The sequence below is a fragment of the Leopardus geoffroyi genome, chromosome E1 (assembly GCF_018350155.1).
Source record: "Leopardus geoffroyi isolate Oge1 chromosome E1, O.geoffroyi_Oge1_pat1.0, whole genome shotgun sequence".
In the NCBI taxonomy this organism is placed as follows: domain Eukaryota; kingdom Metazoa; phylum Chordata; class Mammalia; order Carnivora; family Felidae; genus Leopardus; species Leopardus geoffroyi.
In genome coordinates, this window is record NC_059330.1 from 5,595,209 (window position 1) to 5,622,893 (window position 27,685).

General features: G+C 45.0%; 1 protein-coding gene across 1 annotated transcript in view; it reads left to right on the top strand.

Annotated features, from left to right (window-relative positions):
• Positions 1–27,685, top strand: part of DNAH9 (dynein axonemal heavy chain 9) — a 339,411-nt gene that overhangs the window by 58,481 nt on the left and 253,245 nt on the right. Inside the window, exons 18-20 of the mRNA XM_045487400.1 lie at positions 15,673–15,895; positions 16,549–16,715; positions 26,806–27,676. Coding sequence (XP_045343356.1) covers positions 15,673–15,895; positions 16,549–16,715; positions 26,806–27,676 — 1,261 coding nt within the window. The remainder of the gene's footprint in view (positions 1–15,672; positions 15,896–16,548; positions 16,716–26,805; positions 27,677–27,685) is intronic.

Consider the following 27,685-nt stretch of genomic DNA (forward strand, 5'->3'; position numbering starts at 1 on the left):
TTTTCGTTAAGAATTCTCCACAATTCTTGGCCCTTACTGTTCTATATAAATGTAAAATTCTGTTTGTAGAACTAAAAAAAAAAAAAAACCTGTTGGGATTCTGATTCTGTTTGCAGTGACGATAGCTCAATTTGAGGACAGTAGTCATCCATACACGCTGAGTGTCCCTGCTCAAGAATGTGTCATCTTTCCGTTAACCTATGCCTTAAATGTCTCTCGAAGAAATTTTGTAATCATTACCTTTAAGGTAATTCTCGTGTCTTTAAGATTTATTCCTAGGTATTTTAATTTTGGACGCCTAGCATAAACGATATTTTAAAATTATATGTTCTGTGGAAATGGAATTGATTTCTATTTATTGATGTTATATCAAGCATCTCTGCTGAATTAACTTATTAATTGCAATAATTTATCTGTGCTCTCCTTTGGATTTGCTATGTACATGGTCATCATCTACAAATTTATAATAGTTTTATTTCTTCCTTCTCTGTCTTTTTTTTTTTTTTCTAATGCGTTTTATTGCTGTTTTTTTCTTGCCGCGCTGGCTAGGACTTGCAGTTTGATGTTGAATAAGGTGGTAATGACAGGTACCCTTATCTTGTCTGATCTTTTTAAAATTTTTTTTTTTTTAACGTTTATTTATTTTTGGGACAGAGAGAGACAGAGCATGAACGGGGGAGGGGCAGAGAGAGAGGGAGACACAGGATCGGAAACAGGCTCCAGGCTCTGAGCCATCAGCCCAGAGCCTGACGCGGGGCTCGAACTCACGGACCGCGAGATCGTGACCTGGCTGAAGTCGGACGCTTAACCGACTGCGCCACCCAGGCGCCCCTTGTCTGATCTTTTTAAAAAAAAAATTTTTTTTAATGTTATTTTTGAGAGACAGTGTGAGCAGGGGAGGGGCAGAGAGAGAAGGAGACACAGAATCCAAAGCAGGCTCCAGGCTCTGAGCTGTCAGCACAGAGCCCAACGCGGGGCTCGAACCCACAAACCGCGAGATCATGACCTGAGCAGAAGTCAGACACCCGACTGACTGAGCCACCCAGGCACCCCATCTTGTCCGATCTTAAAGGCGATACTATAACATTTCACCACTAAACATAATATTTGCTGTGAGTTTTTGTGGATTCTATTTATGTAGTTAAAGAAGTTCCCTTCTTTTTGTTTTAAGTTTAATTTTTTTTTTAGTAATCTCTATACCCAGTGTGGGACTCGAACTCACAACCCTGAGATCAAGAGTCACATGCTCTTACAGCTGAGCCAGAGAAACCCCTAAAGAAATTCCATTCTATTCCTAATTGGTTAAGGGGATTTGACGTAATGGCTATAACATTTTGTGAACTGCTGTTCACTGTTAAAGATGATTCTATTTCTTTCCATTGAAATGTTAAAGCGGTGAATATATTAGTTGCTAATGTTAAGCCAGCCGAGTATTACTGAGAAAAGCCCAACACAAGGTATTATCTTTTCCAGTATATCCACTGCTTAATTTTGTTTGAACACATATTGGTTATTGTTGATGTGTCTCTGTGATTGACATTGGCCTTCAGTTTTCTTTTCTCACGTTTTTGCTGACCATGCTCTGTGCTTTGGCTAGTTTCATAAAATGACTTAGGAAGTAATCCTTCCTGTTTATCCTCTGGAAGAGTTAGTGTAAGATTGGAATTCTCTGATCCTTGAAGATTTGATTTAAATCTCCCTTGAACATCTGGGCTCAGTGTTTCCTTTGTGATGAGTTTTGTACTTATGATTTTTCTAGTGGTAAGAGGGATGTTAAGGTTTTCCATTCCTTAGCAAGTCATAGTGGTCTGGGTACGTATCCGCTTCATGTAAATTCTTTAAATTATTGTCCTAAAATTCATAATATTCTCTTGTCTGTTTACTCTCTGCAGAATCTATGATTATGTCCCCCTTGTCATTTCATTTCCATTTGTGCTTTCTGAATACTTTGATTAATCTTGCCAGAGATTTACAAAGAAGTATCTTATAAACTCCTTGATCCTCTCTATCACAATTTAATTTCTATTTCAGTGACTTATTCTTTTATGTTTATTATGTCCTTCTATTTCCTTGGATTTATTTTTTCTCCTAGGCTAAGTTAAGATTGATGCTTGGCTTATTCACTTTGAGCTGTCTTTGTTAATGTAATATTTAAAGCAATGTAAAATATTTAAATGTAATTAATATAAATATTAAATGATATAATTAATTTACGAATTCCCTCCTTGGTACAATTTTATCTACATCTCACAGGTCTTCGTATGTAATATTTTCATTATAATTTAGTTCTAAGTCTTTAAAAACTTTTTTTTTTAATGTTTATTTTTGAGAGACAGAGACAGAGTGTGAGTGGGGTGGGGCAGAGAGAGACAGAAAGACACAGAATCTGAAGAGGCTCCAGGCTCTGAGCTGTCAGCACAGAGCCCGACGCGGGGCTCGAACTCACAAGCCATGAGATCATGACCTGAGCCGAAGTCGGACGCTTAACCAACTGAGCCACCCAGGCGCCCCTAGTTCTAAGTATTTTTAATACCCTTTATGATGTGTTTATATATATATTTAATATTTTCACACATACGGTTCTTCCAGATATATATTTTTTTTAAGTTTTTCATTTTAACCCCAGGATGGTCCATACACAGTGTGATATTAGATTCAGATGTCCAATATAGCGATTCAACGCTTCGTATAATACTCAGGGCTGATCATGGTAAATGTACGCTTAGTCCCCATCACTCGTTTCACCCATCACCCCTCCCACCTCCACTCTGGTGACCATCAGTCTGTTCTCTACAGTTAAGAGTCTGCTTTGTGGTTTGTCTCCTTTTCCTTTAGTTTGTTTCGTTTCTTAAATTTCACATACAAGCAAAGTTATATGCTATTTGTCATTCTCTGACCTGTTTCGCTTAGCCTTATACTCTCTAGCTTCCTCTGTGTTGTTGCAAATGGCAAGGTTTCATTCTTTTCATAGCTGAATAATATTCCATTGTGTGTGTGTGTGTGTGTGTGTGTGTGTGTGTGTGTGTGTGCATGTGTGTGTGTGTATCTATCTCACCTCTTCTTTATCCATTCATCAGTTGATGGACACTTGGGCTGCTTCCATAGTTTGGTTCTTATAAATAGTGCTGCTGTAAACATACAGCTGCATATATCCTTTCTAATTAGTATTTTGTATTTGGGGGGTAAATACCCAGTAGTGTGATTACTGGATCATAGGGCAGTTCTCTTTTTAACTTAAAAATTTTTTTAAATGTTTATTTATTTTTGAGAGAGAGAGAGAGACAGAGTGTGAGCAGGGGAGGGGCAGAGAGAGAGGGAGACACAGAATCCGAAGCAGGCTCCAGGCTCTGAGCCGTCAGCACAGAGCCTGACGTGGGGCTGAAACTCATGAACTGTGAGGTCATGACCTGAGCCGAAGTCAGATGTTTAACTGACTGAGCCACCCAAACGCCCCTATTTTTAACTTAAAAAAAAAAAGTTAATTTAGTTTTGAAAGAAAGAGAGCATGCAAGCAGGGGAGGGACAGAAGAAGAGGGAGAGACAGAATCTGAAGCAGGCTCCATGCTGATCAAGGAGCCCATCGTGGGGGCTTGATCTCATGACCATGAGATCATGACCTGGGCTAAAATAAAGACTCAGATGCTTAACCAACTGAGCCACCCAGGTGCCCCTATTTTTAACTTTTTTCAGGAACCTCCATACTGTTTTCCAGAGTGGCTGCACCAATTTGCATTCCCACCAACAGTGCAAGAAGGTTCCCCTTTCCCCATATTCTCACCAACACCTGTTGTATCCTGTGTTGTTGACTTTAGCCTTTCTGACTGGTATGAGGTGATACGTCATTGTGGTTTTGATTTGCATTTCCCTGATGATGAGTGATGTTGAGCATCTTTTCATGTGTCTGTTGGCCATCTGTAGGTCGTCTTTGGAGATCTGTTCATGGCATCTGCCCATTTTTACTTGGATTATTGTTTTTTTTGGGTGTTGAATTGTACAAATTCATATAGTTTGGATACTAACCCTCTATTGGATATGTCCTTTGTAAATATCTTTTCCCATTCAGTATAGTGTCTTTTAGTTTCATTGATTGTTTCCTATGCTGTGCAGAAGCTTTGTTTGTGTTTTGATGTCGTCCAATAGTTTATTTTTGCTTTTGTTTCCTTTGCCTCAGGAGACTTAGCCAGAAAGATGTGATTAGGCCACTGTCAGAAAAATCACTGCCTGTGTTCTCTTCTAGGATTTTTATGATTTCAGGTCTCACGTTTAGTGTTGAATCTATTTTGAGTTTATTTTTGTGTCTGGTGTAAGAAAGTGGTCCAGTTTCATTCTTTTGCATGTAGCTGTCCAGGTTTCCCAGCACCGTTTGTTGAAGAGACTTTTTTCTCGTTGCATATTCTTGCCTCTTTTGTTGAACATTGACTGACCATATAATCGTGGGTTTGTTTCTGGGCTTTCTATCCTGTTCCGTTGATCTATGTGTCTGTTTTTGTGCCAGTACCCTACTGTTTTGATTACTGGAGCTTTGTAGTATAACTTGAAATCCAGAATTGTGATGCCTCCAGCTTTGTTTTTCTTTTTAAAGATCATTTTGGCTGTTTGGATTCTTTCGGGGTTCCTTACAAATTTTAAGATTATTTGTTGTAGTTCTCTGAAAAATGCTGTAGTATTTTGGTAGGGATTGCATTAAGTCTGTAGATTGCTTTGGGTGGTATGGGCATTTTATTTTTTATTAAAAAAATTTTTTTTAACATTTATTTATTTTTGAGAGACAGAAACAGAGAATGAGCAGGGGAGGGGCAGAGAGAGAGGGAGACACAGAATCTGAAGCAGGCTCCAGGCTCCGAGCCATCAGCACAGAGCCCAATGCGGGGCTCGAACCCACAATCTGTGAGATTGTGACCTGAGCCGAAGTCGATGGCTTCATTGACTGAGCCACCCAGGCACCCCAGGGTAGTATGGGCATTTTAACAATATTTGTTCATGACCACGTGATACCTTTCCATTTGTCCGTGTCATCTTCAGTTTCTTTCATCCGCGTTTTATAGTTTACAGGACACAGATCTTTCACCTCCTTGATTAAGTTTATTCCTAGGTATTTTATTATTTTTGGTACAATTGTAAATGGGATTGTTTTCTTAATTTCTCTTTCTGTTGCTTCACTATCGATGTATAGAAATGCAATGGGTTCGTGTACGTTGATCTTGTGTCCTGTGACCTTATTGAATTCATTTATCAATTCTAGTAGTTTTCTGGTGGCATCTTTGGGATTTCCCATATATAGTGTCATGTCATCTGAAGTGAAAGTTTCACTACTTCCTTACTAATCTGGGTACCTTTTATTTATTTTTCTTGTTCATTTGCTGTGGCTAGGACTTCCAGTACTATGTTGAATAAAAGTGGTGAGTGGACATCCTTGTCTTGTTCCTGATCTTGGGTTGAAAGCTCTTAGGTTTTCACCATAGAGCATGACGTTAGCTGTGAGGTTTTCATATATGGCCTTTATTATGTTGAGGTATATTCCCTCTAAGCCTAGTTTGTTGAGGGTTTTGATCATGAATGGACGTTATACGTTATTAAGTGCTTTTCCTGCCTCTTTTGAAATGATCATATGGTTCTTGTTTCTCTTAATGTGACGTGTCATGTTGATTGATTTGCAATTATTGAACCACCGTTGCATCCTGGGAATCCACTCGATCGTGGAAAATGACTTTTTTAATGTATTGCTGGATTTGGTTTGCTAATATTTTGTTGAGGATTTTCGCATCTGTGTTAATCATACATATTGGCCTATAGCGTGGGTGTGGGTGTGTGTGGGTGTGGGTGGGTGTGGGTGTGTGGGTGCTATCTTTTCTGGTTTGGATATCAGGTAATGCAGATCTTGTAGAATGAATTTGGAAGTTTTCCTTCTATTTTTTTTGGAATAATTTGAGAAGAATAAGTATTCATTCTTTAAATATTTGGTAGAATTCACCTGTGAAGCCATCTGGTCCTGGACTTTTGTTTTTTGGGAGTTTTTTGATTACTGATTCAATTTCATTGGCGGTAATTGGTTTGTTTAAATTTTCTGTTTCTTCCTTGTTTACTTTTGTGAGGTTATATGTTTCCAGGAATTTATGCATTTCTTCTAGGTTGTCCAATTTGTTGGTATATCATTTTTCATAATCTCCTATAATCTTTTGTATTTCTGTGATGTCAATTATTTCTCCTGTTTGATCTGATTTTGTTTGAGTTCTCTCTCTCTCTCTCTCTCTCTTCTCTCTCTCTCTCTCTCTCTCTCTCTTTTGGTGAGTCTGGCTAAAGGTTTATCAAGTGTGTTGATCTTTTCAACGAACCAGCTCCTGGTTTCATTGAGGTGTTCTATGGCTTTTCTAGGTGTTATTTCATTTATTCCTTCTCTGATCTTTGTTGTTGCCTTCCTTCTACTGTTTTTGGGTTTTGTGGGTTCTTATTCTAGCTCCTTAGGTGTAAGGTTATTTATTTGAGATTTTTCTTGCTTCTTAAGTTTGGCCTGTATTACTATAAACTTCCCTCTTAGAACCACTTTTGCTGCGTGCCAAAGATTTTGGACCATTCTGTTTTCATTTTCATTTGTCTCCATGGATTTTTGGATTTCCTTTTTGATATCTTGGTTGACCCATTCATTGTTTAGTAGCATGTCCTTTAATATCCATGAATTTGTGTTGTTTCCAGATTTTTTTCTTAGGATTGATTTCTAGTTTCATAGCATTGTGGTCAGAAAAGATGCATGGAATAACTTCAGTCTCCTTGAATTTGTTGACATGTGTTTTGTGGCCTAATATGTGCTCTATCCTGAAGAATGTTCCATGTGCACTTGAAAAGAATGCATATTCTGCTGTTTTAGGATGGAATGTTGTGAATATATCTATTTAATGCATCTGGTCCCATGTGTCCTTCAAAGCCACTGTTTCCTTATTCACACTCTGTTTGGATGGTCTGTCCATTGATATAAGTGGTGTGTTAAAGGTCTCTACTATTATTGTATTACTATCGATTATTTCCTTTGTTTGTTATTAACTGTTTTAAGTATTTTGGTGGTTCATGTTGGGTGCATAAATATTTACAACTGTTACATCTCATTGGATTGTCCCATCAGTGATTACATAGTGTCTTTCTTTGTCTCTTGTTATCGTCTTTGTTTTAATATCTATTTTGTCTAATACAGTAATTGCTAACCTGGCTTTCTTTCCACATTCATTTGTATGATAAATGTTTCTCCATTCCCTCACTTTCAGTCTTTAGGTGTCTTTGGGTCCGAAATGAGTCTCCTGTAGGCAGCATATAGGTGGGTCTTGTTTTCTTTTCGGTCACCCTGTGTCTTTTGATTGGAGCATTTAGCCCGTGGACATTCAAAGCAATTATGGATAGGTATGTATTTATTGCCATTTTGTTACTTGTTTTATGGTTGTTTTTGTAGTTCTTCTCTGTTTCTTCTCTTGCTCTCTTCTCTCATTGTAAATTGGCTTTATCTTTACTGATATATATGGAGTCCTTTCTCTTCATTTTTTTTTTTTTGCATATCTATTACCGGTTTTTGATTTGTGGTTACCGTTAGACTTCTATGTAACATCTTCTGCGTATAACAGACTATGGTAAGTTGATGGTTGCTTAATTTTGAACCCAATCTTCACTCCTCTCCCCTCCTTGTTTTAGGTATATGGTGTCATATTTTAATCCTTTTATTTTGTGAGTCCCTGGACTGATTTTTACAGATATACTTACTTTTACTGTGTTGTGCTTCCTACTTTCCTTAGTCTTGCTTATGGTCTTTCCTTTCCACTCAGAGTCCCCTTTAACATTTCTTGTAGGGCTGGTTTGTGGTCATGAATTCCTTTAAACTTTGTTGGTTTGAGAAACTCTTTATTTCTCCTTCTATTCTGAATGACTGCCTTGCTGGATAGAACATTCTTGGCTGCAGGTTTTTTCCTTTCAACACTTTGAGTATATCATTCTACTCCCTTCTGACTTGCAAAGTTTCTGCTGAAAAATCTGCTCATAGCCTTATGGGGTTTCCCTTGTATGTAACTGCTCTCTTTTTTGCTTTAAAAATTCTCTCTTTAATGCTACTTTTTGCCATCTTAATTACTATATGTCTTAGTGTGGACCTCCTTGCACTGATTTTGTTGGAGGATCTCTGTGCCTTCTGGATCCAGGTTTCTGTTTCCTTCCCCAGATTTGGGAAAATTTCAGCTCAGCTATTATGTCTTCAAATAAATGTTCTGTCACCCTTTTCTTTCTCTTCTCCTTCTAGGATGACTATAATGCACATGAAATTATGCTTGATGGTATCACTGAGGTCTCTAAGTCTATTCTTATTTTGCATAATTGTTTTTCACTCACCTGCTCAACTTGAAGACTTTCCATTATTCTGTCTTCCAGGTCATTGATTTATTCTTCTACCTCATCTTGTCTGCTATTTATTCTGTTTAGCATATTTTTATTTCATTTATCATGTACTTCATCTCTGATCAGTTCCTTTTTGTCGCACTGTTAAGGATCTCACTGACATCCTCCGCTCTTTTCTCAAATCTAGTGAGTATCTTTATGACTATTACTTTAAATTCTCTATCAGACGTATTACTTATGTCAGTTTTGCTTGGGTCTCTTGCTGTGGTTTGTTCCTGTTCTTTCATTTGGGACATAGTCCTCTGTCTCCTCATTTTATCTAACTCTGTGTCTGTTTCTCTGTGTTAGGACAGACAGCTGTTTACTGCACTTGAAAGTAGTGCAGTGAGGGAGGAGGACCCTCTTCTTATGAAGAAGAGGTTCTCTAGTTTCTGGTAGTGCAGTGTCCCCTGTTCACCAGAACCTGGTGCTTCAGGGATGTGTCCTATGTGTGATGTGTGTGCCCATCTGTTGTGGCTGAGTCACTTCTTCCTTCAGTCCAGTCATCTGCAGTGATTCTCCTTGCTTACTCTGGGCAGGGTTTGGTTCCTGTGGTGTTAGTGGGCCAGTCTTAGGATGCCTTGGACTTGACTTGAGTCAGACCAGACTCAAGTTGTTGTCCCCTGAGAATCTTTCATTGGTGGGTGGGGCCTGCAGTTAGACCAGATGTCCATCTCCACCCACTCCGGGGCCACAGGCCGACTGCTGTGGGTGGTTATCTTTCCCCCTCCAGGGAAGAAGTCCCTTTGGGGTGGTGCTGGCCATCATATGGACTGCTTGCACACTCCCAGGCCTGTGGCATTGCCTTGTGTGGGCTCTGGCCAAGAGCGTATTGGGGAGCATGGTAGCCAAACACAACATGGTGGGAACAGAATGGCCGGGCAGCTGAGCTAGCAAGGTAGGTAGCAAGTTCCACACGTGGCTGTGTGTTTATGCTGGGGGGTGGGGGAAGGAACTGGCACCTGCCAGTTTCTTGGTTCCTGGAGGAGTTCCCCAGCTATTTCTGTGTCTCTGGGACATGCTGTAACATTAGTAAGTAACTCTCCCTCCTATATCCCCCAGGCGCCTTTCAAAGTGCTGCTTCTCTGCTGCATCTCCTTGGGCTTTTTGTTGTGCTGTCTCTTTAAGGGCAGGTACTCAGTTTCCCCTTGGCCTCTCTGCCCTCCCAGAGCCAAGCCCACTGACTTTTTAAAAGTCCAGGTTTCAAGTTCCACTAGTTGTAAGAACTCACAAAATTTAAACCCTCTGGTTTTCCAAGCCTAATGTTACGAGGATTAATCGTCTGCATGTGGGCTCTCTGGTGGGGGGTGGAGGGTGTGTTTCTCTCCCTTCACTGTGCCCTCAGTTTCCTCCCTCCTGTGGACAGTCTGGAAAGTCCATGTAGTTCTGACCATGTCTCTGCCCTTCCTACCCTCTTGGATGTGGCCTCTTCTATTTAGTTATATTCCACTTTGATGGCAGATTGTCAATTTCGCCTTGTAATTCTGTCACTTTTTGCTTCATATGTTTTAAGTTTGTGTTACATGAGCATACACAACTTGACTTTTTATATCTTTCCAGCAAATTGGAACTTTCAGCCACACGTTAAAATCGTCTTTATTACTAACTATATTTCTCATATTAAAGCCTGTTTTGTCTTATATTAATATAACTAAACCAATTTCCTCTGTATGATATGAGCTTGGCGTCGCTCATTGTATCCTTTGACTTTTAATCTTTCTGTGCCTTTATATTAGAGATTACTTTTTAATGATCGGCATAGAACTGAATGTTTTATTCACCTTAATATATATCTTTTAGCTGGGGGGGGGGTTGTTCATTAATATCTATTCTGCTACCATTTTATTATATACTTTATTCTTTTTTTTTTTCTTGCCTCCTTTGAGGTTGAATTTTATTGTTTGTTTTTTTTTTTAATTCTCTTTTTTTCCTTGTGCTAATTTGGATGTTATATGATTGAGGTCTACTGTTCTTATGGTTACCATAGCTATTTTAATAAGCATCCTTGAAAGGAATAAATATGTCAGTACTGGTACTCTCCTCACAGTCAATAGGAAGTCTTTAGAATAGTTTGATTCATTGATTCATCAAATTATGTTCTCCTTCCCAGCGATTTCAGTTATGCTCTATTATTTATTTAATCACCACAGTTCTACTTCATTTTTATACACTCAGTGTTTATTTAAATCTGCCTATGTATTTACCAATACCTTTTGCTCGTTGCATCTTTCTACACTACAGACCACTTTCCTGAGTTATGGTCATTAGAAGTTCCATTATTTTAGAGTCTATCGGTGAAATTCTCATTCTTTCTTTCCCTGAAAATGCATGTATTTTCTGCTTTTACTTGGGGGCAAACATGGCTTTGTAGAAAAGGGATTTCTAGGATAAAAGCTCTTTTCTGCGAGTTTATTGAAAACAGCATTCCACCGTGTTCCAGACGCCATTTTTACTTCCGAGTACTCAGCCATCTGCGTTTTGGGGGGATTTTTGCTTTTTGGTTTGGTTGGTTTGGTTTGGTTTGGTTTGGTAGAAGTCAGTCTTTGCTCTACAGCTAATTGGCTAATTTTAAGATCTGCATTTCCTTTTTGGTAAAGGTATCAGTAGGAAGGACCTTGAGGGTTTCTTGATATGCCACCTGGAATTTGGTGGGTTTTCTCGAACTTACATTGTCTTTCAGCAATTCGAGAAAATTCTCAGCCAAGATCTCAGAGATTGCTTCTTTCTCCTTCTCTCTCTCTTGCTTTCTTCTGAGCTCTTACTAAACTTACGTGAGATTTTTTTTTTTTTGTCACCATCGTCCACGTATTTTAACGAATTTCATAATTTACAGCTTTCTGTCTCCACTGCAGTTGGGATAACGTCTCCACTTTTCTCACCCAGTGGTCTCATTCTCTCAGCTTTGTTTAAATCTCCCGTTGAATCCATTCATTGAGCTTTAAATTTTAATTATACGTTCCAGTTTTAGACCTTCTGTTTCATTTTTATAAAATGTTGCTTACTCATTTTTGTATTTTCTTGTTCTTTGCTCAAATATCAAGGGTTCTCTTTCATTCAATTTTTTCAGTTTTTTAAAAAATTTTTAAAAAATGCTTATTTTTGAGAGAGAGACAGATTGTCAGTGGGAGAGAAGCAGAGAGAAAGGGAGACAGAATCAGGCCTGAAGCAGGCTTCAGGCTCCAAGCCGTCAGCCCAGAGCCTGATGCAGGGCTGGAACCCACGAACTGCGAGATCATGACCTGAGCTGAAGTCAGATGCTGAACTGACTGAGCCACCCAGGTGCCCCTCAATTTTTTTCAGTTTTAGAGTACATTCATTAGAAGATGATCTTAAGACAACTTCTGCTTTGACAGTTTAAAACTGTTTTGTTTCTCTGCGCCATAGATTAAGGGTAACATAAAGACCTACCAACAATTATTAGCTTCTTTTTCCTGGAATTGGCTGTCGGCGTAGCACAGTATGATCATTTTTGAATTGCTAAAACACATATTAAAGGCTTTGTCTATGCTTCTCTTCACAGAGTAATGCCATCACAGCCTATAATTTGCAGTAAGTTTTGTCACTTCTCAGAAGGCAAAGGTCCATGCACGATCACAGAGTCTGGATATATTTGGAGAGCCTCTGAAATCGCCTCTCTTCCTGCCAGTTCAGGCAATGCTGAATTTATATTAGAACTTAAAATACGAGGTCAGGGACAGGAACTGTGACCTATGGAGACTAGGTGCTTATTTAGGCTTCTGAAGGGTGATTCCTAACAGTGAACATTTCTGCCTCTTTTTTTTAAGTTTTGTTTATTTAAGTGATCTCTACACCCAACATGGGGCTCGAACTCCCAACCCTGAGATCAAGAGTCACACGCTCTTCCGACCAAGCCACGTAGGCGCCTCGAGAGCATTTCCGTCTTAACTGATACATTGTGCTCAGAAGGATGAAGGTATTTTTTCTGAGTCTTGAATTGGTGTCTGAGAAACTACGAGGAAGGCACTTTTTCCTGCTACATGGGTCAGAGACAATTAAGCAAGACACTTCAACAGGAACTTCTTGTTTCTCTTAAAATATGTTAAAGATTGCGATTTTATAGTTGGACTTCCAGTATTTGAAGTCTTTGCAGGTTGGATCCCACTGCTTCTGCTGGCTCCGACTCTTGGTGACTTTTTTCCTTGTGTATTTTACGACTTTTGATTGTAAGCGTCACGTTCCTTGGGATTTTATTTGCGGGAATCCTTTGAGGATTGGAATCTGGTTGCATTCCTCCAGGAAAGGTCTGTATCTGTTTCTGCCAGTCTTCAAGGGGCTCTTCCAACCCCAGACCACTTATACTTCAACTTGCAGGGGTGTACTTAGTGCCCAGGAGAAAGCAGGAAACTTCCATCCTTGCCCTTTCTGTGTTTTGTTTCTCATACGCCCTTACGGTGTCGTGATTTCACACGCGGCTTCCTACCAGCCTCCTCACCTCGTGGGGGCCCCAGGCTGAATCACCAGGTCCCCACATCCCACAAAGCAATCAAAATAGCAGCTCAACGTCTCCAGTGTTGAGTAGAAACCATCACAGGAAAGACCGCTGGGAGCCTTACTCAGTGCTTGCTTTCACTACACCTTCAGCCTCCAGAGATTCCTTGATTTCTTGCCACTTTAGCGACGCATTTTCATGGTTTGGGCGGAGGGGTTATTTATCCATATTGTCGCATGCATTGTACAGTTGTCTCCAACTTCCTCTCCCGCTTACTCGGCAGTCAGGGCTTTCCTGGACCACTCCACCGAAACCACTCTTGTCAAGATCACCGGTGATGGCCATATGGCCGAATCCTGTGGCGATGACCACCTTTGTCTTACTCGTACCCATCAGCAGCGTTTGGCATAGCTGATTATTCTGTCTTTCCCAAAGAGCTTCTTCGTGTGGCTTTCGGGATACCTCACTTTTATTATTTTTCTTCGGTCTCGCTGGCCGTGCCCTCTTGGTCTCTTTGGCTGGGCTCATCTCCTCTTCTAGGCATCAGGATGCATTTCTGAAATCTCAATCCTGAACTCTATCTGCATTCTTATTCCAGATGATACCTAACTCGTCCCTGTAAATGCACCTGTGTGCCGATAACTACCCAATTTATATTTTCAGCCTCAGCTCTCCGGAACTCAAGACTTCCAGGCACCTGACCCACAGATATCCCCCGTAGGTGTCCAGTGTCTGTGAGGCATCTCACACACAATACGTTTAAGACTTACTCCTCCTCCACCTTCTCCGTCCAAAAAAAACCCCAGTCTTCGCCAGTTCTTCCCCAAATCTATACATGACATCACCATTGACCCCATCTCCAGGAGTTGTTACTGATTTCTCTCATCCCCTCGTGTCTCCCCTCCAATCCATCAGTGGGTCCTCTAGCATCTCCGTGTGAAATTACCTTGAACCTGACCACCGCTCCAGTCCACCTTCCAGGCCAAAGTCAACATCATCATCATCTTCTGTCACAACCATTAGAGCCCCTAAATGCCCTCCTGGCTTCCATTCCTGTCTCTCCATATCCAATGCCACCATCACCACCTCCGGCTACAAACTTGTTCTCCTCCAGCTACAGATCTTTTGAAAATATACTTCTCCGGGGCCTGGGTGGCTCAGTTGGTTGAGCGTCCGACTTCGGCTCAGGTCACGATCTCACGGTGCGTGGGTTCGAGCCCTGCGTCGGGCTCTGTGCTGACAGCTCGGAGCCTGGAGCCTGCTTCGGATTCTGTGTCTCCCTCTCTCTCTCTGCCCCTCCCCTGCTCATGCTCTGTCTCTCCTTGTCTCAAAAATAAATAAAAACATTAAAAAAAAATTTTTTTTGAAAACCTACTTCTCCAACTCAGATTTCTCGTGCTAACGATGAAATCTGGACTCCTCACCCTGGCGAACAAGGCCCTGCAGCGTCTGGCCCCTGTTGATTCCCTCACCCCTCCTCCGTGATTCCCCGATTCCTCTTCTGTTTCTGCCCACTGACCTTTCCCCTTTCCTTCAAATATGTCAGACTGAATCCAGCCTCGGTGCCTTGACTCATGCCCTGTACTCAAAAGCTCTTCTCCCGTTTCTTTCTGTGGCTTACTCCTTCGCACAATTTCCATTTCTGCTCAAATAGCACCTCTGTAGAAAGGCCTTCACTGACCACTCCATAGAAAGTTGGACTCTCCTTAGTCTCTGTCCCCTTATAGCTCTCAAAGCCATGTGAAACTATACAATTTATTTCATCGATTTGTTTCCTATTTTTCCCATGAGAATGTACGCTTCATAAAGTTAGAGCCTTCATTTCTCTTATTTATCATTCTTTTTTTTTTTTAATGTTTTTTTTAAACATTTATTCACCTTTGAGGGACAGAGCACAAGTTGGGGAGGGGCAGAGAGAGGAAGACACAGAATCCGAAGCAGGCTCCAGGCTCCGAGCTGTCAGCATAGAGCCCCATGCAGGGCTCGAACCCGTGAGCCGTGAGATCATGACCTGAGCTGAAGTCAGCTGCTTAACCGACTGAGCCAACCAGGCACCCCTCTCTCATTTATCATTCTGTCCCCAGAAACTGGAGCCCCATGGTTGGGCTCAAATATTTGATACATTGATCTATCTCATTCTATGTAATAGATGCTCAATAAATATTTTTGAAATAAAAACTGAATCTCACTTAACTCCCACCATAACCAGTGAGTTTTTCCAATCATATAGGTGAGGAAACCGAGGCCCAGAGATGTTAAATGACTTGGCCGTGGTTACACATCTAGTGAGTGTCCAAATCAAACCCAAGTGTGGTATGACTTTCGAGGCCATGATATTTTTTTCCCAATGTTTTGAAATTCTTTTTCCTAAATTTCACTTTGAAATAATGTCAGACTTAAAAAAAAAAAAAAAACAGTTGCCAAAACTGTATAGAGCTCACGTGTACCTTCCCTGAGCTTTCTCAAATGATGTCATCTTCTCTAATCATAATGTAGTTATCAAAACCAGAAAGTTAATGTTGGTATAGAACTAGTTTCTGATGTACAGACCTTCTTCCCATTTCACCAGTTGCCCCACTAACGTGTCCTCTCTCCTCCAGTGCGGAGGTCCCGGTCTCTGTCTTTCACGGCTGTGAAAACACGACCTTGACCCTTCCGAAGAGGACCGCATTCTCACCGTCAGGGTCTAGTGTATGCACAGTGCTAGGCACATGGAAAGTGTTTGGCAATGATGGCTGTTCTTGTCGGGGAAATAAATCAACCTTCCTTTCGAGGAGTGGGAGGGGAAGGCTTCTTCACGTTCTGTTTGCTTTGCTTAGCTTGGCCGACCTTGAAGTGTTTATAAAAAATACCGAGAGCGGCATGCTCAAGAAAGTTGAAAAAGGAGATTTCAAAGGATTGGTGGAGATTATGGGACACCTTATGGCTCTGAAGGAGCGGCAGAACAGCACCGATGAGATGTTCGAGCCCTTGAAGCACACTATTGAGCTGCTAAAGACCTATGAACAAGAATTGCCAGAAACGGTGTTTAAGCAGCTGGAGGTCAGTGCACAGTTTGTTTCCTGAATAAAAGAAACAGAGGGAAAGCTTCTGGACCGCAGAGTGGGGTGAGGTTGGGGCGAGGTGAATGAGAAACGGGGCTGGGTGAGGACCCAAGGCTCGCGATTATGGAGCCGTCCGTGTAATGGCTGCACGCTCTTTAGTGCCTTCCGGAAACTCCGTAAATACGAAACGGCACAATGTTGGCGATAGATGGGACAATTGGTGTGGGTGAAGGGTTTTGGTGGTTTCGTTTTGTTTTGTGTTTTCTTTTTTAGGGATGACTGAAAGTTTTGATTCGGAGAAAGGAAAGCAAGTCTGAGAAGTGTTAAGATGATCTTAAGGGGATGTGGGGCCTGAAAGGAAACAGTCAAGCAATACTCTGAGGCAATACAGAAAAAGGGCACAGGTTCCTGGGTCAGAGGCTGAGGGCAAGAAGGATATGCCAGAGTCAGAAGGAGATGATAGCCAGGCAAGCAGGCGACCACGGAGATGGGTCAGAACTGTAGGGGACGGGCACGCCGTGCCGTGACATCACAGTGTGGCATCCTAGCGTTGATAAAGACGTCTGGGCACCTGTCCAGCTTCAGGCCTGCGGGCGATGGTGGGGGGGGGGGCAGAACGTGGGTCTGACCGGACTGCGGTCGTCTTCGCAGGAGCTGCCTGAGCAGTGGGACAATGTAAAGAAGATGGCCATCGCTGTGAGGCAGCAGGTGGCCCCGCTGCAGGCGAACGAGGTGGCCGCCCTCCGTCAGAGGTGCTCAGCCTTTGACGTTGAACAGCAGCAGTTCTGGGAGCGATTCCGCAAGGAAGCTCCCTTCAGGTATGGACCCCTCCCCCCCCCCCACGTCAGCACAGCCTCCTTTCTGTTAAACATGGCGATCTTTGGGTTTCCGAGGGTCTTTCGGTTGAGTTCTTGGATCTTCTGGCGTCTAGCAGGGGAAGACTTGTTTCCAGTCTTCCCTCCCACTTAGATCGGCTGGTTAGAACCTGGTGCTGATGTGAGCAGAGCCCTGTATGAGATGACCAAAGGTTGTACAAACACCATGACTTAAAAACAGAAGCCTAGAGGTGCCCGGGGGGCTCAGTCGGTTGAGCGTCCGACTCTTGATTTCTGCTCAGGTCATGATAGCACGGTTTATGAGATCGAGCCCTGTGTCGGGTTCTGTGCCAACAGCTCAGAGCCTCCTTGGGATTCTCCCTCTGTCTCCCTCCCTCTCAAATAGATAAAAAAAAAAAAAAAAAAAAAAGTCTCAAAGTTCTGTGTCCCCGAACTGTATGTGATAAAAATCACAAGGTATTTTACAAAGCCACTAGTATTCTAAATACCCACGACTCGTGTTCTTTTGGTTTAAGAAAGTGGCTGGTAGCATTTTGAAATAATTTTGGAAGGCACTTTGGAAGACGAAAGGAAGGATTTGAGGGGCGCCTGGGTGGCTCAGTCAGTTAAGCATCTGACTGCGGCTCAGGTCATGATCTCAGGGTTTGTCAGTTCCAGCCCCGTGTTGGGCTTTGTGCTGACGGCCCAAAGCCTGGAACCTGCTTCAGATTCTGTGTCTCCCTCTCTCTCTGCACCCCCCACTCCCACTCTGTCTCTTTCAAAAATAAATATTAAAAAAAAAAAAGGAAGGATTTGAGGTGAAGGATTTCTTTCTCTCTCTACTTAGTAATGCTCAGACCCCTCCCCACTCATGATAAGGGGTCTTTACTTAAAACAACTATAGGACGAATGAACCCATTCACACGTGCTCACATTGTGCACACACGGGTTTCGCACGACTCCTACCTTGGTGGAGAAGTGTACCAGGGGTCTGTGCCTGGTCCTCTGCTCAGCGTCGGTGGCTCCAACCAGGAGAACAAGCTGGTGCTCAATGTCCTGTGTCTGCTGATGCACCAGCTGAGATGGGTCCCCTCCCTTACTCCAGTTCCATGACTCACTTTCTGGTTCCCTCGCTGAGATTCCTGCCGGGTTTCCTCTACGGTTTTGGACGGACGAGCTTAGACGTCTCCGCGCTGGAAAACGCCATGCTGGTGAAGAGTGACAAACCTTTTAACTGTCAAGGGCACTTACCCAGAAAAAACAACATCACACAGGGAGACAACACGCTAAAGCAACAAATGAAGCCAAAAAAAACCAAAAAAAAAAAAAAAAAAAACACAACCATCACAACGTTAGTGGAAGGAAATACGGCGTAATGATTAAGCATGTGGACTCTGGATTCAGGCCGCCTTGCATCTACTCACAAGTCTATGACTTACTGTGTGTCAGGAAGCTCACCAGCCCTGAGCTTTAGTTCCCTCGCCTGTAAAATGGGGTTCATGATAGTATCCGTCTCATAAGGTTGTTGACAGAATTAAGAAGTAATCTTTGTGGGGCGCCTGGGTGGCTCAGTCAGTTAAGCATCTGACTGCGGCTCAGGTCATGATCTCAGGGTTTGTCAGTTCCAGCCCCGTGTTGGGCTTTGTGCTGACGGCCCAAAGCCTGGAACCTGCTTCAGATTCTGTGTCTCCCTCTCTCTCTGCACCCCCCACTCCCACTCTGTCTCTTTCAAAAATAAATATTAAAAAAAAAAAAGGAAGGATTTGAGGTGAAGGATTTCTTTCTCTCTCTACTTAGTAATGCTCAGACCCCTCCCCACTCATGATAAGGGGTCTTTACTTAAAACAACTATAGGACGAATGAACCCATTCACACGTGCTCACATTGTGCACACACGGGTTTCGCACGACTCCTACCTTGGTGGAGAAGTGTACCAGGGGTCTGTGCCTGGTCCTCTGCTCAGCGTCGGTGGCTCCAACCAGGAGAACAAGCTGGTGCTCAATGTCCTGTGTCTGCTGATGCACCAGCTGAGATGGGTCCCCTCCCTTACTCCAGTTCCATGACTCACTTTCTGGTTCCCTCGCTGAGATTCCTGCCGGGTTTCCTCTACGGTTTTGGACGGACGAGCTTAGACGTCTCCGCGCTGGAAAACGCCATGCTGGTGAAGAGTGACAAACCTTTTAACTGTCAAGGGCACTTACCCAGAAAAAACAACATCACACAGGGAGACAACACGCTAAAGCAACAAATGAAGCCAAAAAAAACCAAAAAAAAAAAAAAAAAAAACACAACCATCACAACGTTAGTGGAAGGAAATACGGCGTAATGATTAAGCATGTGGACTCTGGATTCAGGCCGCCTTGCATCTACTCACAAGTCTATGACTTACTGTGTGTCAGGAAGCTCACCAGCCCTGAGCTTTAGTTCCCTCGCCTGTAAAATGGGGTTCATGATAGTATCCGTCTCATAAGGTTGTTGACAGAATTAAGAAGTAATCTTTGTGGGGCGCCTGGGTGGCTCAGTCAGTTAAGCGTCCGACTCTTGATTTTGGCTGAGGTCATGATCTCGTGGTTAATGAGTTCGAGCCCTGCGTCAGGCTCTGTGCTGACAGCATGGAACCTGGTTGGGATCCTCTCTCTCTGCCCCTCCCCTGCTTACGCTCTCTCAGAATAAACAAACTATTTTTTAAAATATTTTTAAGTTTAGGGGCACCTGGGTGGCGCAGTCGGTTGAGCGTCCGACTTCAGCCAGATCACGATCTCGCGGTCTGTGAGTTCGAGCCCGCATCGGGCTCTGGGCTGATGGCTCAGAGCCTGGAGCCTGTTTCCGATTCTGTGTCTCCCTCTCTCTCTGCCCCTCCCCCGTTCATGCTCTGTCTCTCTCTGTCCCAAAAATAAATAAACGTTGAAAAAAAAAAATTTTTTTTTAATATTTTTAAGTTTATTTTGAGAGACTGCACAAATGGAGAAGGAACAGAGAGAGAGAGAGAGAAAGAGGAAGGCAGAGAATCCCAAGAGGGAGAGAATCCACGCAGGGCTTGATCTCACGAACTTGTGAGATCGTGACCTGAGCCCAGATCAAGAGTCGGATGCTTAACCGACTGAGCCACCCAGGTGCCCCAATAAATAAATGAGCTTAAAAGAAAAAGAAGTAATCTTTGCAAGTCTTTAGCGTAGTATCTGGCGCGAAGATGACCAACCATCCTGGTTTTCCCTCGGCCGTTCTGGTTTTAGCGCTGGAAGTCTCACATCCAGAGAAGATTCCCTGTTCCAGGCAGATCAGAACTGTCGGTCGCCCAGCATGGCGCACGGGCACGGCCTACCTATTCCTATTCGCCACTCCCCAAACGTACGCCGAGTGGCTCCTATCTCCCAATTACCATACCTGGGGCTAGAGAGAACGAGGCGAGTGTTTCACGAGGCAGGCAACAGATGGGTAAACTCTGCATAGGACGGACATGTGTAGAACAGACCCTAAAACCGTGTGCCGCCATGTTGGCTGTACTTTAAAATCACCCGGGGAGCTTCTAAAATTTCCAGTGTCCAGTCTATCTCGCAGAGCAACCTGGGGACAAGACCTCCAGTACTTTGTAAAGGTCCTCAGGTGCTTCCACTGTGCAGCCAAGTTTGAGCCTTGCTGCCCTATGGGGAAGTAACTGGTTCCCTTTTAAGCAATCGTGCCAGGGCGTAAAATTCCAGATGAGTCCACATCCCTTTAGCATAATGGTCTTTGGAGCCGTGCCCTTGCTCCAAGGAAACATCTGTTGCACCACACATTGGTGAAACTCTTTGGGGACTGTTCTTTCAGAGTCTGAGACATATTCTCTTGACTCTCCTTTGGACGTGCAATTGGATATTTGAATTTTAACACCGATCACGCAGAGCCAAAGCTGGCGAGGGAGTTGGGTTATGGAGCTGTGTGATACTTGCTTAGCGTTAACAATCACACCCACGGCAACAGCCGTGAGAAAGAGAGGAAAAGACACTAATATCTTTGCCTCAACTGTCCCTTATAAAATTTTTCAAGAGAAGAGTCCCAAAGATACGTGGTGAAATGTTTTCCCAAATGGACTCCGGATAACTGCTCGAGAGGACACGACGTCCATTTGCTGGTGTGATTTTGCGTACCTGTTGGAAACGCGGTATCCCTCCTTCGTAGTTAGGTCGCGTACGTGTGTTGATCGACTGGTGGTGTTTTTGTAACGTGATGGCTGCGATTGAGGTTATTTTTCTTTCTTAGCACCCGTATCTGCCGGCTGGGTGGATATTGCTTCCCTGAGCTGGGTTTTCCAAATCCGCATCTGTTAATTTGACATGCAGATGAGGCCTTGCAAGAGAACACTTTGAAAAGAGCTGCTCACAGCAGCATGGAAAGCCAAACATTACTTCAATTGTGATGCGTTCTTCTTCTCGGCAAGAAAACGTCAGGACTGGAGCAGAATTGTGGATTTATGGCTGAAGGGAATCTTAGTGGGAATCAACTCAAGGCTTGTTGTCTTTCTGGGCTTGGTGTATGCAAATCTGTGTGTTTGACATTTTAAGGCTGTGTGTATGGCAAAGGGTTTTAATTCTGGCGCCTTCACTTTTAGATCATTTAAGAGTTTCTAAAATGCAGACCCTGGCACATTCCTCTGCGAGTGCAAGTTTCTGTTCCTGATTATGTTGCAGGTTAAGCTCACACTGATCTTGTCTTTGAGGAGGAAAAAGAAAGTATCTCATTAGGCTCCTGAAGCCTGTCAGGTGCCCGTTGATGTCTGGTTGCTTGGGTTGAGTTTCTTCGTGTTCAAGTCTTACTTCTTCCTGTAGTTGTTAGCTCTGAGCTGTATCAGCATATTCCGAGCTGAGCTCCCTGACTTCGTAGTAATTGGCTAACTCCTCATATTCAGATTCAAGGACTTTTCACAGCTCTTAAAGTCCGGAGGCGGACTGTCCCCTTTGAGCAAAAGGAATGTCTCCATGCTCCAGTGGCCTTCTCTGGCTCAGTGTCCTAACCTTGAGCGCAGTCTTCCTGACCTTAAGGAATGATGCCATGGCACATAACCGGTTGCCTTTGCCACATCGAGACCAAGGTTATCTACCCACGGCTTTCTTAGCCAAAGCACTTGATCTCGGTGAGCTACTGCTCAGTGGAGACCATTAGTGTTTTCAGCCGGCTGGCAGCCGGATTCCGTGAACGATCGAGAGAGCTTTCTTGAAGGTACCCTCCCTTTGGGTACTATCGTGCATAACAACCTGAGAAAGCAAAGCTTTCCAGATAGCCCAGTGCAGCCGGCGTGAGGAAAGAGGGTCCTCAGTCTTGCTTGCACGGTGTCTGTTGTCTCTTCAGTAGCTGGAGAAAAGAAGTCCTCGTCATTAGATCTCCCACAAACATGTCGCAGTCCTGAGACAAGTCATTAGTTCAGCTTCACCCTGTTCTTCCAGTTCATCGGATTCATTCACACGATTCAGGCTTCCGCAGAGCAGGAGAGGTCGTGGTCTCAACAATGGGGTCACCAAAAAAGGATATTGTGCTGGGATTTTAAGGTAATACACGCTCAAAAAAAAAACACACACACACACACACACACAAAAACCCCCCATACTTTCTGACCTCAGAGACAATTTCAAAAATGAGTACTTAGACACATTCATTGGAGGGGCGCCTGGGTGGCTCAGTTGATTGAGCATCTGACTCTTTTTTTTTTTTTTTTAATGTTTTTAATGTTTATTTTTGAGACAGAGAGCATGAGTGGGGGAGTGGCAAAGAGGGAGACACAGAATCCAAAGCAGGCTCCAGGCTCCGAGCTGCCAGCACAGAGCCTGACGCAGGGCTCGAACCCACAGACTGTGAGATCATGACCTGAGCCCAAGTTGGACGCTCACCTGACAGAGCCACCCAGGCACCCCGCATCTGACTCTTGATTTCAGCTCAGGTCATGGTCCCAGCATTGTGGGATAGAGCCCTGTGTTGGTCTCCATGCTAAGCATAGAGCCTGCTTAAGATTCCTTCTCTCTCCCTCTGCCCCTCACCCCAGAACTCTTTCTTTCTCAAAAAAAACAAAAACAGGGGTGCCTGGGTGGTTCAGTCAGTTAAGCATCCAACTTCGGCTCAGGTCATGATCTCGCGGTTTGTGAGTTCGAGCCCCGTGTCAGGCTCTGTGCTGATAGCTCAGAGCACAGAGCCTGCTTCAGATTCTGTGTCTCCCGCTCTCTCTGCTCTTCCCCCACTCATGCTCTGTCTCTCTCTCTCCTTCAAAAATAAATAAAAACATTAAAAAAATTTTTTAAATAAAAACAGAAAAAATAAAGTGAAAGACATGTTCATTGGGTGGCCAACTTTAACCTCCCCCAAGGAGGCAGTTCACACCCCCTGTTGGAGATGGTGCTTGAGCCAGCGGGAAAGGGAGGATTAGCCATTGGGAAAAGAAGTTGGAGGTGAGGTTATTCCAGGCATAGGAAGCAGAACACTCAAAGGCACCAAAGGGTGAAAACGTGAGGAACAGTTGGATGGCCCCATGTGTGCCTGGCTGGGATGCTGGAAATGGGGGTGAGAACAGAGCGGTTCACGGAACCAGATTCTGACCGTGATCAACCACTGGGGAGCCTAAGCATGAGGACAACGTGGTGTGAACACCACTGGCCTGTGGCTGCGGAGAACGGGGTGGAGTGAGACCCACTCAGGGCCAAGTGCTCGGTGGGGGGGCGATGGCGGCAGCCCAGGAGAGAAGCAGTACCCGTGGACTGATGCGATGGCATTGACAATGGAGAGAGATTTGGGAGGGGAAGAGGTGTGTTGATTGGGTACGAGAGGTGAGCAGGGAGGAGAGACTGGTACAGTTCTCTGTCTTCTCTTCTGGACCACTAAGTGCAAGGCACTCTTTCACTGCTCACCCAGGTGGGGGCCACCGATGGGGAAGAACTGCAAGACCCCAGGCTCGGTTCGGGTGAGTTGAGTCTTAAGATTCCCGTCAGGTACCGAGCAGGGGTGTGTTTGTTGTTGAACACACAGCTGTGGTTCTGAGGTTAAACATTTACCACCCGCTGGCTTCCCGAGAATTAATTTAAATCACTCATTCCTCCCACTCCCTCCACACACACCTACGTCTGGGTCGGGCCCGAGTCGATCGTTCTTCTGAGATCGTACGCACAAGTGCCGAATTTCCATTTCTCTCCATTATAATTTTATTCATCCAGACATTGCAGGCATTTCTCTCCTTAGATTAAAATACTTTTGCATTATTGTTTCAATTTCAAAGACTTACCGCACCACGTTCCCTCCAATTGCCTTCTTGTTCTCCTACTGTATCGCTCCCCTAGGATTCGGAGAACCGCTTCCAGCTTATTAGGCACATTAATCAGGGCTGTGAACATCCTGATGGTGTGCACCAGAGTTTTGAAATGGGAAGAGGGTTACCTGCCCTCATGTCTTGGGATTCTTTTCACCACTTAGGCCAAATTAACTTTTATGTGTGCTCAGCTGCAGGAAATGACTGTCCACAAATTTAAACCATAAACAAAAATTACATCACGCAGTAGACGACGTCAGGAGTAGGTCTGACAAGTAATCGCCTCTGACAGACATCTGAGGTGCTGCTGTTGATTTCAGGGTGTTCGCACGGGCTAAGGAAAGAATGGTTAGAAAGACCATTCATTTTCTGCTGTGTGTGCCCCGAACACCCTGAGAGCTCACGCCTTCCCTCGTAAGTTATTCCTGAATTGTATACGCCGTTCGTAGATTAAACAGAATGTGGGCTCTTAGACGTTGGCCCACAAGGATCTTGTACCAACAGCAAGAAGCTAAATTCGCTTTCCAAGTCGCTCCAGTCAAGATAAAAAGTAGAACCTACACACTCCAACAATCAGTCTTTGGAAATGAAGAATAAGGAGAAAAAAAACCAGCCATGCAGTTGATCTTTCCTGCTGGACCACTTGCCATGAAGACATTACATTTCTTTCCTTCTGGTTCTTTTTCCACTCCTCTCCTGGGGGGGGGGGGGGGGGAGGAAGCTCCTTGCCGAGACAGACGAAGGTCCCCCTTCAGCTCTGAGAACTTCAACCTCCAGTCCTGTTCCGGAACCCTGGGGGGACGGAGACCAGCGAAGACGCGCCATGATGTTCGGCCTCATCCTCTGAAGACAAGTCCACAACCTTAGCACAGAAGCCAAAAACCATTTAGATGGAACCAGCAGAATCAAACGTAGCAAGCATCAAAGTTAATCTGACACTGATTTAATGGGATGCATAACTGTTATTGTGTTGCATGGTAATTAGGCTTAAGTGGCGAGCAGTTCAGGTAAATGGCTTTAATTAGGATTACTTTCCATCCGTCAAGTCGGATATTTCCAAAGACAACTGAGAGGAGAGGCAGTTCAAGAAAAAGACGTCGTATGCCGTCCTCCCCTCCACACTCCACCACCCAACTAACATACACGAGCATACGTACGTACGCGTGCGTGGGCATGCACACACATGCTAGACTGGAGGAAATGACTGGTTCTTTAAATCACTCATTTACCCTCAACTTTCCCCTTGATGATGAAGCCCATGATACCTTATTTTGATTTTAGAGGAACGTGGTATTCCCCCTTAAGTCACGGTGCCCCCAGATTGGCCCTCCAGGTGCCCAGAGAGAAGAAACCAGAGTTGGTGATGGGGAGGAAAACGAGAGGCTCCTTACACACTTGGGTTCCACGTGCTCCGGACCAAAGAAACGTTATCTGCCCACATGGGTTCCTTTGCACGTCAGGTTCATTCGTTCATTCTTCCTTTCCTTTCCTTTCCTTTCCTTTCCTTTCCTTTCCTTTCCTTTCCTTTCCTTTTTCCTTTCCTTTCCTTTCCTTTCCTTTCCTTTCCTTTCCTTTCCTTTCCTTTCCTTTCCTTTCCTTTCCTTTCCAAGATTTTAAGTCCTCTCCACACCCAACATGGGGCTCAAACTTACAACCCCAAGATCAAGAGTTGCGTGCTCCATGGACTGAGCCAGCCAGATGCCCCTGCATGTGGGGTGCTGATGTTGGAGGAGAGAGGCCAGGCCAGGCCGGGAATGCAGTTCTGGAAAGGTAGGGCCATGAAGCAGGCGAGCACTGGGGAGGCTCAGAGGGGGCGGTGGATGCCTGCCATGAGCACTAGAGAGAAAAGAGGGTGGGGGCCTATGAAGAAAAACCGTAAAGCTGGGCACAGCGCAGAGATAGAAGTCGGGTGAAGAATCAGAGGCACCCAGGATTCAGGAGAGAGCAGGCCAGAGTGGTCTAAGGCTCGAGATCAAGGACAACTTGGAGGGAGGACTTAAGAAGAGGAGTCTGACTTGAGGCCCCTAGCCAAGGAGCAGCACGATGACTGCACAGGGCCCTGGTGAGGTCTCTGTGCTCAGTCTTCAAGGTCCTCTATCCATGGTTCCCAAACGTGGCAGTGCCATTGCCTGGAGGTGTCACAGGCCACCCATGTGAGCTTCCCCACAGTCAAGGACGTCAACCTGGCCACACTGGAACCACCCGACAAGCTGCGCCTGGGTCTCACCCCTAAAGAGCCTGATTTCACTGGACTGGGGAGCAGCCTGGGCACGGAGAACATTCAAAACTTCCAGCAAATTCTAACATGTCACCCAGACTGAGAGCCAGTGTCCCAGAGGGAGTGTAGGGTTGGACTTCTAGATGCCAGCCCTCTCACCTAAAGACCACCTACCATGTCGTGTCTTGGCGGGAGCTCTGGCTTTACAGCACCTACGGGAACGTGACCGTGTTCCTCGGTCAGGTGCTCTGGGAGCCAGTGCGCAGAAGCACAGTCCAAAGGGAGCTTGAACAAAGGGATGGTCCCCTTCATCCCTGGATGGGGGACCGGGGAAGCAGTGGAAAAGGAGACTAGTTTTCCCTTCTCAGGTGTGAAGAGAAGATCCAAGCCTCCTGTTCACCTCGAACTGTCTTTTCTCCAGCTGTGCGCGCTCCCCCCCTCCCCCCCAACCCACCCTGAGTGCCTTTTTCTTCCCGGGCTTCGGTGCCGGTTACCGTTCGTGGCTAGAATCCTAGGCGTTTAAAGACTTGAGCTGGCGTGACCCTGGCGATTCCGGGACGCGAGCCCCCGTGCGCCCTACTCACCGGAAGGAACACGTTTGTGTTTCGTAGGTTCGACAGCGTCGCCCCTCACCGAGAGCTGGACGCCAGGCACGCGGAGATCCGACAGATGGAGCTGACCCTGGCCTGCCTCTCGGAGTCTGCTGCCTTGTTTGAGGTCAGCATTCCCACCTACAAGCAGCTGAACCAGTGCAGGCAGGAAGTCTGCCTGCTGAAGGAGCTCTGGGACACGATAGGGATGGTCACCTCCAGCATCCATGCCTGGGAGACGGCCCCGTGGAGGGAGGTCAACGTGGAGGCCATGGACCGGGAGTGTAGACGGTTTGCCAGGTGCATCCGGAACCTGGACAAGGAGGTCAGGGCCTGGGACGCGTTCGCGGGCCTGGAGAGCACCGTGTCGGACGCTCTGAGCTCCCTGCGGGCGGTGGCCGAGCTGCAGAGTCCGGCCATCCGGGAGCGGCACTGGAGGCAGCTGGTGCAGGCCACGGGCGTGAGCTTCGCCGTGGGCGAGGGCACCACCCTGGCAGACCTCCTGCGGCTCCAGCTGCACCGTTTTGAGGACGAGGTGCGGAGCATCGCGGACAAGGCCGTGAAAGAGATGGGCACGGAGGAGACCTTGACGGAGCTGTGCGCCACCTGGGCCAGCCTGGAATTCCGGTACGAGCCCCACCCGCGGACCGGCGTCCCCCAGCTGCGGTCGGACGAGGACCTCCTCGAGCTCCTGGAGGACAACCAAGTCCAGCTGCAGAACCTGATGACATCCAAGCACGTTGCCTTCTTCCTGGAGGAAGTGTCCGGCTGGCAGAAGAGGCTGTCCACGGCCGACGCCGTCATCTCGACCTGGTTCGACGTGCAGCGCACGTGGTCTCACCTGGAAAGTATATTCATGGGATCCGAAGACATCCGGGCTCAGCTGCCCCAGGTACCTGCT